At 46.7% G+C, this 14,168-nt stretch overlaps 1 protein-coding gene across 4 annotated transcripts; it reads right to left on the bottom strand.

Moving 5' to 3' along the window:
• Nucleotides 1-1,503: 1,503 nt before the first annotated feature.
• Nucleotides 1,504-13,736, bottom strand: LOC147099442 (mitochondrial ribosome and complex I assembly factor AltMIEF1-like). Of its 4 annotated transcripts, none has more exons than XM_085969606.1 (2): nucleotides 13,645-13,736; nucleotides 1,504-1,787 (listed from the first exon to the last, which is right to left on the bottom strand). In XM_085969606.1, exon 2 carries the CDS (start codon nucleotides 1,714-1,716, stop codon nucleotides 1,504-1,506), a length of 213 nt encoding a protein of 70 aa, XP_085825732.1. In that variant the 5' UTR covers nucleotides 1,717-1,787; nucleotides 13,645-13,736. The 4 variants fall into 4 exon arrangements, with proteins under 4 accessions (XP_085825732.1, XP_085825733.1, XP_085825734.1 ...); XM_085969607.1 differs by having other exon boundaries at nucleotides 13,609-13,710; XM_085969608.1 differs by having other exon boundaries at nucleotides 13,553-13,708.
• Between the last annotated feature and the right edge of the window lie 432 nt (nucleotides 13,737-14,168).

Genomic DNA, 14,168 nt, shown 5'->3' with positions numbered 1-14,168 from the left:
AGACGAAATAATGCCCCGCCCGAACTTGCTGCCCCCTCTCCGACAAGGGTTGATTTGCTGCGGTGCGGTTCCACAAGCAGCCCTCCAGTACCAGGCCCAATTGCCTCTCTGGTTTTGTACACTATGTCCCCATATAGAATCATGGAATGGTTACAGCACAGAAGGAGGCCATTCGGCCCTTCGAGCCCGTGCCGGCTCTCTGCAAGAGCACTTCAGCTAATCCCACTCCCCCGAGCCCTGCAAATTTCTTTCCCTTCAGGTACTTATCCAATTCCCTTTTGAAAGCCACGATTGAATCGGCCGCCACCACCCTTTCAGGCAGTGCATTCCAGATCCTAACCACTCGCTGCGTAAAAAGGTTTCCCTCATGTTGCCTTTGGTTCTTCTGCCAATCACCTTAAATGTGTCCCCTCTGGTTCTCGACCCTTCCACCAATGGGAACAGTTTCTCTCTATCTACTCTGTCTAGACCCCTCATGATTTTGAACACCTCGATCAAATCTCCTCTCGACCTTCTCTGCTCTACGGAGAACAACAACAGCTTCTCCAGTCTATCCACATAACTGAAGTCCCTCATCCCTGGAATCATTCTTATAAATCTTTTCTGCACCCTCTCTAAGGTCTTCACATCCTTCCTAAAGTGCGGTGCCCAGAATTGGACACAATACTCCAGTTGAGGCCGAACAAGTGTTTTATAAAGATTCATCATAACTTCCTTGCTTTTGTACTGTATGCCTCTCTTTATGAAGCCCAGGATCCCATATGCTTTTTTAACCGCTTTCTCAACCTGCCCTGCCACCTTCAATGATTTGTGCACATATACCCCCAGGTCTCTCTGTTCATGCACCCCCTTTAGAATTGCACCCATTAGTTTATATTGCCTCTCCTCGTTCTTCCCACCAAAATGTATCGCTTCGCACTTTTCTGCGTTAAATTTCATCTGCCACGTGTCCGCCCATTCCACCAGCCTGTTTATGTCTTCTTGAAGTCTATATAAGACTCAAAACACTATTGGTTTTTTTATGTTTATACCTGCACTCTGAGAACTGTGTGTTTGAACTCCTAAGTGTCTCTGTTCATCCACACCCTTCTGCATCTCTCCACGTTGGACAATACAGCCTGGCACAACGCTCTCCTCATTAATGTCATGCAGATTTTCTATGTGGTGTTACTCAAGTGATCAGGAAGGGTAACCCTGTCTGGCTAACCGTAGAACGCCATACCTCCCCCCGCTGGCCAACGAACCCCCCCACCGCTGCCCGCCAAACCCCTCCATCTGCCGAACCCCCCACTGCTTCCCGATGAATCACCCACCGTTGCCCAACTAACTGTGGAACTTCCTGGTCTCCAAGTCTCAGTTTCACATCGGGCAATCCATTTACTGACAGTGACCTCGGGGAGCTCCGAACCTAAAGGTTTTAAGAGACTGAACAGTGCACAAGAATGATTTTAAAAAAAAACATACCTAGAAGGTTGAAAGCAGACGTTATGTTTTAGCTGGAGATTAAACCAGGCCTCCGAGCTTGCTCTTCAGAAAGTAGATGCCTTTCTCCAGTTGCTTAACTTTCTCTTCCTCCCTGCTGAGGTGCTGGTTCTTTCTGAACTCCCGCTTGATGAATGTATAGTAGTACTCGCGGTCAGTGTACTGGAGGTTGCGGCCCTCGCGCAGGAGAGCTCGGTAAAGATTCAGCACAGCCACACGTGACCAGGTCGCCATGACAAGAAGAATCGACCAGGAAAATTGGCACTACTCTCCAATCAGTATGAAAATATTATTTTTTGCCATTACTGAGGAGAAAAAAAAAGAAAAAAGTTGATTCTCCACAACAGCATGGATCAATTATATAGAAATGACAGCACAGAAACAGGTCATTCGGCCCAACTGGTCCATGCCAGCCTCCTCCCACCCTACTTCATCTCAGCCTATCAACATAGCCTTCTGTTACTTTCTTCCTCATGTGCTTCCTCTTAACTGCATCTAGGCTAGTCGCCCTGTGGTAGCGAGTTCCACATTCTAACCACTCTCTGGGAAAAGAAGTTTCTCCTGAATTCCTGACTGGATTTATTATTGATGATCATATATGTATGACCCCTAGTTTTGGGTTCCCCCACAAGTGGAAACATCATCTCTACATCTACCCTATCAAACCCTTTCATAAACACTGTTAAAAACCTCTATTAGGTCACCCCTCAGCCTTCTCTCTTCTAGAGAGGAGCCCCAGCCTGTTCAGTCTTTCCCGATAGGTATAACCTCACAGTTCTGGTATCATCCTTGTAAATCTTTTTTGCACCTTCTCCCAATGCCTCTATATCCTTTTAGTAATATGGAGACCAGAACTCGAAGTGTGAGAAATAAAAAACAATTTTCACTGCCATGAACTCTCCAGGGTTGCCACTAGTATTTCACTATAAAGCATAATGGTGAGTGTGTGAAATTTTAACACCGTCCTCTTTCCACTTGCAAAAGGCACCAGATTTTTCTTATAAACTCTGGTTGTTTCTGGAGAGAGCGTGTTCAGCTCTATCACCTGGATGAGGTACTGGTGGCTACAAGTCTGTCAGGTGGTAATAGGAAGAGCAATCGGAGGTGATCACTTTTATCAGATAAAACGTATACTGGCACAGCATTAAGGCGCAATGCTATTTTTCCTACGATGATTTGGTGCCAATACCCATAATATGTCAGACAGAACATTATTCTCCTTAGAAAAAGAGAAATAAAAACTGCAAACATTGGAGCTATAGAGAATATCCAGCAGCGCTGGAAAAAGAAAAGATGTACACCTTGAAAGTGAAAGATAAGCAAGTCCCTTAATAGGACTGAACAAGATGGGGTGGGACAGATAGCAGTCAAATAGACCCATTTCCATTCTGACCTTTCCCATCTCTGGCTTTCATAAGAACATAAGAAACAGGAGTAGGCCATTCGGCCCTTCGAGCCTGCTCTGGCATTCGATAAGATCATAATTGATCTACCTCAACTCCACCTTCCCACTCTGTCCCCATATCCCTTGGTTCCCTTCGTATCCAAAAATCTATCGATCTCTGTCTTGAATATACTCATCGACTGAGCCTCCATAGCCACCTGGGGTAGAGAATTCCAAAGATTCAAAACCTTTTGAGAGTGAAGAAGTTTCTCCTCATCTCAGTCCTAAATGGCCAACCCCTTATTCTGAGACTGTAACCCCCAAGTTCTAGACTCCCCAGCCAAGGGAAACATCATCCTCACCAATCTACCTGTCGCAGATGCATCTGTCCATGACAGTATTGGTAGCAGTGACCACCGCACAGTCAGTCATTGTGGAGACGAAGTCCCATCTACACACTGAGGAAACCCTACATTGTGTTGTGTGGCACTACCGCCATGCTAAATGGGATAGATTCAGAACAGATTGAGCAGCTCAAAACTGGGCATCCATGAGGCACTGTGGGCCATCAGCAGCAGCAGAATTGTATTCCACCACAATCTGTAACCTCATGGCCCGGCATATCCCTCACTCTACCATTACCATCAAGCCAGGCGACCAACCCTGGTTCAATGAGGAGTGTAGAAGAGCATGCCAGGAGCAGCACCAGGTGAACCTAAAAATTAGGTGCCATCCTGGGGAAGCTGCAACACAGGACTACATGCATGCTAAACAACAGAAGCAGCATGCTACAGACAGAGCTAAGCGATCCCACAACCAACGGATCAGATCAAAACTCTGTAGTCCTGCCACATCCAGTCGTGAATGGTGGTGGACCATTAAACAACTGACAGGAGATGGCGGCTCCATGAACATCTCCATCCTCAATGATGGAGGAGCCCAGCACGCGAGTGTAAAAAAACAAGACTGAAGCGTTTGCAGCCATCTTCAGCCAGAAGTGCCATGGGGATGATCCATCTCGGCCTCCTCCTGAGGTCCCCACCATCACAGAAGCCAGTCTTCAGCCAATTCGGCTCACTCTACGTGATAACAAGAAACGGCTGAGCACACTGGATACAGCAAAGGTTATGGACCCTGACAATAGTGCTGAAGGACGTAGATAGGACTAGGAAGCCGGTTCTGTTAAAGGAGTATGAGCAGCTAGGGGTCAAATTAAAAAACAGAACCTCAAGGGTAATAATCTCTGGATTATTACCTGAGCCACGAGTGAATTTGGCTAGGACAAATAAAATTAGAGAGTTAAATGCGTGGCTCAAAGACTGGTGTGGGAGAAATGGGTTTTGCTTCCTGGGACACTGGCACCAGTACTGGGGCAGGAGGGAGCTGTTCCGTTGGGACGGGCTTCACTTGGCCAGTGCTGGGACTAGAGTCCTGGCGGATCATATAACTAGGGCTGTAGAGAGGGCTTTAAACTAACTAGTGGGGGGGGAGGTTCCTAGAGAGCAAATAATAAAAATGACAACAGAGAAGGTCATAGACTTAGGTAGCAGTGGGGAAATTAAAAACCAGAGCGTGTCAGGAAGGGGCAGAAGGTATGGAGTAAAAGGTAAAGTAATAAAAAGGGCAAAAGCAGGAACTAAGTGTCACAAAACATATTTGAAAGTTCTCTATCTGAATGCACGTAGCATTCATAACAAAATAAGACGAGTTAATGGCACAAATAACTACATATGGGTATGATCTTGTGGCCATTACAGAAACATGGCTGCAGGGTGACAATGCCTGGGAATTAAACATACCAGGTTATTTAACGATCAGGAAGGACAGGCAGGAAGGAAGGGGAGGTGGGGTGGCTATGTTAATAAAGGAAGGAATCACTATAATAGAGAAATGATATTGGGTCAAAAGATCAGGATAATGAAACAGTTTGGGTGGAGGTAAGGAATAATAAGGGGGAAAAAAACACTAGTGGGCGTAGTCTATAGGCCTCCGAACAGTTGCAACTCTGTTGGACGGAGTATCAATCAGGAAATAGTTGAGGCTTGTAATAAGGGAACATCTATAATTATGGGGGTTTTTAACTATCATATTAATTGGACAAATCAAATTGGGCAGGGCTGCCTTGAGGATGAGTTCATTGAGTGTATTAGGGATGGGTTTCTTGAGCAGTATGTAACTGAACCGACCAGGGGCAAGCAACCTTAGATCTGGTCCTGTGTAACGAGACAGGATTAATTAAAAATGTCCGAGTAAAGGATCCCCTTGGAATGAGTGACCATAACATGGTTGAATTCCATATTCAATTAGAGGGTGAGAAGGTTGGATCTCAAACAAGCGTGCTAAGCTTGAATAAAGGAGACTATGAAGGTATGAGAGCGGAATTGAGTAAAGTGGATTGGGAAAATAGATTAAAGGGTAAGACGATACATGATCAGTGGTGTACATTTAAGGAGTTATTTTACAACTTCCAAAAAAAATATATTCCACTGAGAAGAAAAGGGTGTAAAAGAAAAGACAGCCATCCGTGGCTAAGTAAAGAAATTAAGGATAGTATTCGACTAAAAACAAGGGCATATAAGGTAGCCAAATCCAGTGGGAGGATAGAGGATTGGGAAAACTTTAAAAGACAGCAAAAGATAACAAAAAGATTAATTAAGAAAGGGAAGATAGATTATGAAAGTAAATTAGCAAAAAATATAAAAACAGATAGTAAGAGTTTTTATAGTTATATAAAAAGAAAAAGGGTGGCTAAAGTAAATGTTGGTCCCTTAGAGGATGAGACCGGGAAATTAATGGTGGGAAATATGGAGATGGCAAAAACACTGAATGAATATTTTGTATCAGTCTTTACAGTAGAAGACACTAAGAATATCCCAACACTGGACAAACAGGGGGCTATGGGGGGGGGGGGGGAGGAGCTAAACACGATCAAAATCACTAAGGAAGTGGTACTCGGTAAAATAATGGGACTCAAGGCGGATAAATCACCTGGACCTGATGGCTTACATCCTAGGGTCTTGAGGGAAGTGGCGGTAGGGATTGTGGATGCATTGGTAATAATTTTCCAAAACTCCCTGGACTCGGCAAAGGTCCCGGCAGACTGGAAAACTGCTAATGTAACACCCTTATTTAAAAAGGGCAGTAGACAGAAGGCTGGAAACTATAGACCGGTTAGCCTAACATCTGTGGAAGGGAAAATTTTGGAGTCCATTATTAAGGAGACAGTAACAGGACATTTGGATAACCATAATTTAATAGGACAAAGTCAGCATGGTTTTATGAAGGGGAAGTCATGTTTGACAAATTTGCTGGAGTTCTTTGAGGAAGTAACATATAGGGTGGATAAAGGGGAACCAGTGGACGTAGTGTATTTAGACTTCCAAAAGGCATTTGACAAGGTGCCACACAAAAGATTATTGCTGAAGATAAAAAATCACAGGATTGGGGGTAATATTCTGGCATGGATAGAGGATTGGCTATCTAACAGAAGGCAGAGAGTTGGGATAAATGGTTCATTCTCAGACTGGCAATCAGTAACTAGTGGTGTTCCGCAGGGGTCGGTGCTGGGTCCCCAACTCTTTACAATCTATATTAACGATTTGGAGGAGGGGACCGAGTGTAACATATCAAAGTTTGCAGATGATACTAAGATGGGGGGGAAAGTAGTGAGTGAGGAGGACATAAAAAACCTGCAAGGGGACATAGACAGGCTAAGTAAGTGGGCAGAGATTTGGCAGATGGAATACAATACTGGAAAGTGTGAGGTTATGCACTTTGGCAGGAAAAATCGTAGAGCAAGTTATTATCTTAATGGCAAGAAACTGGAAAGTACTGAAGTACAAAGGGATCTGGGGGTCCTGGTGCACGAAACTCAAAAAGGTTAGTATGCAGGTGCAGCAAGTGATTAAGAAGGCCAATGGAATGTTGGCTTTCATTGCTAGGGGGATAGAATATAAAAATAGGGAGGTATTGCTTCAGTTGTACAAGGTATTGGTGAGACCGCACCTGGAATACTGCATACAGTTTTGGTGTCCATACTTAAGAAAAGACATACTTGCTCTCGAGTCAGTACAAAGAAGGTTCACTCGGTTAATCCCGGGGATGAGGGGATGGACATATGAAGAGAGGTTGAGTAGATTGGGACTCTACTCATTGGAGTTCAGAAGAATGAGAGGCGATCTTATTGAAACATATAAGATTGTGAAGGGGTTGGATCGGGTGGATGCGGGGAGAATGATCCCGATGATGGGTGAAACTAGAACTAGGGGGCATAGTCTTAGAATAAGGGGCTGCTCTTTCAAAACTGAGAGGAGGAGGAACTACTTCACTCAGAGGGTGGTAGGTCCATGGAATATGCTGCCCCAAAAAGCTGTGGAAGCTACATCATTACATAGATTTAAAACAGAAATAGACAGTTTCCTAGAAGTAAAGGGAATTAAGGGTTACGGGGAGCGGGCAGGAATTTGGACATGAGTCTAGGTTCGGATCGGTCATGGCCCTGTGGGTAGCGGAGCGGGCCCAGGGGCCGTGTAGCCTGATCCTGCTCCTATTTCATGTGTCTAATTCTGTTAGATTCAGGAGATGGTTCTGTGATAGTAGATTGGCAGTTAGGATCAGATCAGCCATGATCTTATTGAATGGCGGAGCAGGCTCGAGGGGCCGATTGGCCTACTCCTGCTCCTATTTCTTATGTTCTTATGTAAGGCTTGTGCTCCAGAACTAGCCGCGTCTCTAGCCAATCTGTTCCAGTACAACTACAACCCAACAATGTGGAAAACTGCCCAGTTATGTCCTGTCCACAAAAAACAGGACAAATCCAATCCAGTCAATTACTGCCCCACCAGTCTACTCTCAATCATCAGCAAAGTGTCATTGACAATGCTATCAAGTGGCACTTACTCACCAATAACCTGCTTACCAATGCTCAGTTTGGGATCCACCAGGAGCACTTGGCTCCAGACCTCATTGCAGCCTTGGTCCAAACATGGACAAAAGAGCTGAATTTCAGAGGTGAGGTAAGAGTGATTGCCCCCGACATCAAGGCAGCATTTGACCGAGTGCAGCATCAAGGAGCTCTAGTAAAATTGAAGTCAATGGGAATCAGGGGAAAGACTCTCCATTGGCTGGAGTCATACATAGAAGATAGGAGCAGGAGTAGGCCATTCGGCCCCTCGAGCCTGCTCCGCCATTCAATGCGATCATGGCTGATCATCCAATTTCAGTACCCGGTCCCTGCTTTCTCCCCATACCCCTGGATCCCTTTAGCCTTAAGAAATATATCCAAATCCTTCTTGAATATATTTAATGAATTGGCTTCTACTGCCTTCTGTGGTAGAGAATTCCACAGGTTCACCACTCTCTGGGTGAAGAAATTCCTCATTTCTGTCCTAAATGGCCTACCCCTTATCCTTAGACTGTGACCCCTAGTTCTGGACTCCCCGACCATCGGGAACATCCTTCCTGCATCTAGTCTGTCCAGTCCTGTCAGAATTTTATAAGTTTCAATGAGATCCCCTCTCATTCTCCCAAACTCCAGCGAGTACAAGCCCAATTGTCCCAATCTCTCCTCATACGGCATTCCTGCCATCCCAGGTATCAGCCTGGTGAATCTTCGCTGAACTCCTTCCATGGCAAGAACATCCTTCCTCAGCTAAGGCGACCAAAACTGCACACAATACTCAAGGTGTGGTCTCACCAAGGCCCTGTACAACTGCAGCAAGACATCCTTGTTCCTGTACTCAAACCCTCTCGCTACGAAGGCCAACATACCATTTGCTTTCTTAACCGCCTGCTGCACCTGCATGCTTACCTTCAGCGACTGGTGTACAAGAACACCCAGGTCTCGTTGCACTTCTCCTTTTCCCAATCTATTGCCATTCAGATAATAATCTGCCTTCCTGTTTTTGCCACCAAAGTGGATAACCTCACATTTATCCACGTTATATTGCATCTGCCATGCTTTTGCCCAATCACCCAACTTGTCCAAATTATCCTGGAGTTTCTTGGCATCCTCCTCACAGCACGCACGCCCACCCATACCTAGCACAAAGGAAGATAGTTGTGGTTATTGGCAGCCAATCATCTCAGTCCCAGGACGTCGCTGCAGGAGTTCCTCAGGGCAGTGTCCTAGGCCCAACCATGTTAAGCAGCTTCATCAATGACCTTCCCTCCATCATAAGGTCAGAAGTGGGGATGTTGTTGCTGATGATTGCAGTGTTCAGTGTCATCCTCTGATAATGAAGCATTCTATGCCCGCATGCAGCAAAACCTGGACGACATTCAGGCTTGGGCTGATAAGTGGCAAGTAACATTCGCGCCACACAAGTTCCAGGCAATGACAATCTCCAACAAGCAACAGTCTAATCACCTCCTCATGACATTCAACGGCATTACCATTGCCAAATCCCCCCAACATTAACATCCTGGGGGGTCACCATTGACCAGAAACTTAACTGGACCAGCCACATAAATATTGTGGCTACAAGAGCAGGTCAGAGGCTGGGTATTCTGCAGCAAGTGTCTCACCTCCTGACTCCCCAAAGCCTTGCTACCATCTACAAGGCAGAAGTCAGGAGTGTGATGGAATACTCTCCTCTAGCCTGGAATGAGTGCAGTTCCAACAACACAAGAAGCTCGACACCATCCAGGACAAAGCAGCCCGCTTGATTGGCACCCCATCCACCACCTTAAACATTCACTCCCTCCACCACCGGCGTACCGTGGCTGCAGTGTGTACCATCTACAAGATGCCCTGCAGCAACTCGCCAAGGCGTCTTCAACAGCACCTCCCAAACCCATGACCTCTACCACCTAGAAGGACAAGGGCAGCAGGGGCATGGGAACACCATCGCCTGCAAATTCCCCTCCAAGTCACACACTGTGCTGACCTGGAAATATATCGCCGTTCCTTCATAGTCGCTGGGTCAAAATCCTGGAGCTGTCTCCCTAACAGCACTGTGGGAGTCCCTTCACCACACCGACTGCAGCGGTTCAAGAAGGCGGCTCACCACCACCTTCTCAAGGGCAATAAATGCTGGCCTTGCCAGCGACACCCACATCCCAGGAATGGAAAAAAACCCTAAGGCACTCAAGATAAAATAATCAGGATATTGATCCACTCTAATGTATTTCATTCAAACCATTTCCCCACAGCCAATTACATGCATGACTCTTTTCCATGCCATCTCCCTCATTTTGTGCAGTGGCCCGATGCAGACTTTTCCCAACCCTCCTGAAATTCGTTTCTACTGCATTAGATTTCAGGAACATTAAATGCAAACGGCTTTGAGCACAACCTTTATTGGATCAGCTGCAGGACACCACACGTGACCCAAGTAGCCCCCTACCAGCCCACCCTGCCACAGCCTTATACTGAATCAAGTTAAACAGATCTTTTACGGCGGAGACGTCAGCAGAAGGGAAGACACCTACTCAAAAGCAACAGGTGAGAATCCTAGCCGAGACTATCCTTCATATCCAGCTAGTCTCTATAAACAGCCAAGATAAGCAAAATCAGATTTTAGCCATGGCATTGGATGGAATGACTAACAACTTGCATTTATATAGCGCCTCTAGATTGAGGTGTATAAAATTATGAGGGGGGTAGATAGAAAGGAACTTTTCCCCTTAGTAGAGGGGTCAATAACCAGGGGGCTTAGTTTCAAGGTAAGGGGCAGGAGGTTTAGAGGGGATTTGAGGAAAATCTTTTTCACCCAGAGGGTTGTTGGAATCTGGAACTCACTGTCTGAAAGGGTGGTAGAGGCAGGAACCCTCAACGTTCAAGAAGCATTTAGATGAGCACTTGAAACGCCATAGCATACAAGGCTACGGACCAAGTGCTGGAAAGTGGGATTAGAATAGACAGGGCTTAATGGCCGGCACGGACACGATGGGCCGAAGGGCCTCTTTCAGTGCTGTATAACTCTCTGACTCTAACATAGTAAAACAACCCAAGGCACTTCACAGGAGTGATCAAACACATTTTGACACCAAGCCACACAAGGAGATATTAGGACAGGTGACCTAACGTTTGGTCAGAGAGGTAGGTTTTAAGGAGCGTCTTAAAGGAGAGGGTAAAGAGGCGGAGAGGTTTAGGGAGAGAATTCCAGAGCTTAGGGCCCAGACAGTTGAAGGCACGGCCGCCAACGGTGGAGCGAAGATAATAGGGGATGCGCAAGAGGCCAGAATTAGAGGAGCGCAGAGATAACGAAGGGCTGGAGGAGGTTACAGACATAGGGAGGGGCGAGGCCATGGAGGGATTTGAAAACAAGGATGAGAGTTTTAAAATCGAGGTATTGCTGGAGCGGAGGCCAATGTAGTTCAGCGAAGACAGGGGCGATGGGTGAACGGGACTTGGTACGAGTTAGGATAGCGGCAGCAGTTTTGGATGAGCTGAGTTTTACGGAATGTGGAAGACGGGCGGCCGGTCAGGAGAGCACTGGAATATTCGAATCTGGAGGTAACAAAGTCACGGGGGAGGGTTTCAGCAGCAGAAGACCAGAGGCAGGGGCGGAGACGGGCGATGTCATGGAGGTGGAAGATGGCGGTCTCGGTGAGGGAGAGGATATGGGGTCGGAAGCTCAGCTCGGGGTCAAACAGAATGCCAAGGTTGTGAAGGGTCTGGTTCAGCCTCAGCCAGTGACCAGCGAAAGGGATGACGTCAGTGTCTAGGGAACGGAATTCGTGGCGGGGACCAAAGGCAGTGGCTTCGGTCTCGCCAATATTCAATTGGAGGCAATTTCTGCTCTTCCAATACTGGATGTCGGACAAGCAACGTAACAAATCAGATTCAGTGGAGGGTTCGAGAGAGGTGGTGGTGTGCTAGGGCTGGGTATCATCAGCATACATGTGGAACCTGATGTGTTTGTGGATGATGTCGCATGTAGATGAGAAATAGGAGGGGGCTAAGGATAGATCCTTGGCAGACTCCAGAGGTAACGTTGCGGGAGCGGGAGAAGAAGCCATTGCGGGTGATTCTTTGGCTAAAACTGGACAGATAGGAATGGAACCTGGCGAGTGCAGTCCCACCCAGCTGGACAACAGAGAGGCGTTGGAGGAGGGAGCGGTCAACCGTGTCAAACTGCTGCAGGCAGGTCAAGAAGTACGAGGAGGGATAGTTTATCACGGTCACAGTCACTGAGGATGTAATTTGTGACTTTGATAAGAGCCGAATCGGTACGGTGGCAGAGGTGGAAACCTGATTGGAGGGATTCAAACATGGAGTTCCGGGAAAGATGGGCACGGATTTGGGAGGTGACAGCACGTTGAGGGAGGGTGGAGATGGGGAAGTAGTTTGCAAGGACACCGGGGGGGAGGGAGGGGGGGGGGGAGGGAGGGAGGGGAGGGAGGGGGGGGAGGGGGGGAGGGGGTGCTTTTTTTGAGGAGGGAGATGATGACGGCAGATTTGATGGGGAGGTAGTACCCGAGGAGAGAGAACCGTTAACAATATCAGCTAACATTGGAGCCATGAAAGGAAGTTGGGTGGTCAGCAGTTTAGTAAAAATAAGGTCAAGGGAGGGGAGTCTCATGGACAAGATATGCTCAGTGAGGGTTCAGGGGAGACAGGAGAGAAACTAGAGAAAGATGCAAATTCAGGGCTGGGGCAGGGGGGGGAATATTAAGGGAAGTTTAGTTTGGTGGGCTAGAGGAAGGGGGAAGCTAGAGGCAGCTGAACAGATGGTCTCAATCTTAGTGACAAAGAAGTCCATGAGCTCCTCACTTGTTGGAGGGGGAGGGAAGAAGGCTTTTTCTAGTGGAAGAGAGAAGCCGGGGGCTATCTTTGCAGTCCAGGATGATCCTGCAATAGTGAGCAATTTTGGCAGAGGAGAGCAGGACCCGATAATGTTTTATGAGGTCCAGCCAAGATCTGGCGGTGAATGGCTAAACCAGTACCAGCTTCAAGATGGAAACACACACAATATGATCCAGTCCTAATTTTTTTCTCCCCCCTCCAGTCTGCATAACAAAATCGGATTATATAAAATAAATAAAAATAATGCATATATATTTTTAAATCCAAATTAACAGACGGTATTTACTTTTAATGCTGCTATCCATACATTATATTGATGATCAACCACCAACAGATATACAAAGGTCCTGATATATTAGCAATAAAACACATCTGACACCTCACAGAACACAGACAGCAACTCAACATTCTGACTGAATACCTACCTTACTTGCAGCTTATTCAACTTCTGACCTTGTCCAGCAAAGGAGTTTAGTTTGACACAAGGCTGGAGCTGTCCTTTCTCTCCACAGATGCTGACTGGCTTGCTGTGGCATTAGCCAGCATTTTCACTGTCAGATTTCCAGCATGTGTGTGTGTGCTTTTTGAAGTCAAAATCTGAATTTAAGACCTTTCCTTTTTTCCCCCCTGGATTTTAACATATGCTAAAGCAGGGAAATGTCAAGCACTAGCAGTCAGAATTCCAAAAGGAATGACTACCCTCATGAGCTGTTTAACTGGATTAATTAAACTTCAATAAAGGAAAAAACAGGCCATTAAAGTTCACCCAGAATCTGGGTCCCTGCCACCGGAAGCCCCGCCCCCACCTCTGATTGGGTCCTTGCTCCGCAATGCGGCCCTCTGATTGGCCGCGGCCCATGTCACTCATTCCACCCCCAGTCTGACCGAGCGCGACCAACACCGTATGAAGAGCCCGCGTTCCTTCGCTTTCTTACCTAAAAAAATATTAAACGCGTTAACATTCTTAAGTGATCCCATATGATTTCCTTACACCAAATAACGAAACTGAAGGGTTAATGTCGGTCACCTTGCCCTTTCGCCCGGCAATAACTCCGCTTCCCTCCTCCGCGGGAGGACGAACAAGATGGCGCCCACGCCCCGCCAGCTATTCCGGGTCACGCCGTACGTCTTTACGTCACTGGTGGCCAGAGTAGGGCGGGGCCAGGTGTGGCTGTCAATCAAATGGAAGCCCTCAGGGCTCTGATGAGACCACACCTGAAGTAGATTATAGAATCAAAATATAATCATAATAAGAATCATAATATAACCATGATAAGAATCATAGAAATTTACAGCACAGAAGGAGGCCATTCGGCCCATCTTGTCTGCGCTGGCCAACAAAGAGACATTAGCGTGTAAAGTTAAGGCACACGGGATTGGGGGCAAGGTATTGCACTGGATAGAGAACTGGTTGGCAGACAGGAAGCAAAGAGTTGGAATAAACGGGTCTTTTTCCGAGTGGCAGGCAGTGATTAGTGGGGTATCGCAGGGATCGGTGCTAGGACCCCAGCTATTCACAATATATATTAATGATCTAGATGAGGGAACTAG

Source organism: Somniosus microcephalus, chromosome 28 (assembly GCF_052327205.1).
Source record: "Somniosus microcephalus isolate GS21.2 chromosome 28, FLI_Smic_1.0, whole genome shotgun sequence".
Classification (NCBI taxonomy): domain Eukaryota; kingdom Metazoa; phylum Chordata; class Chondrichthyes; order Squaliformes; family Somniosidae; genus Somniosus; species Somniosus microcephalus.
Note: the sequence above shows the minus strand (reverse complement) of the source record. Positions and strands in the feature narration are given on the sequence as shown.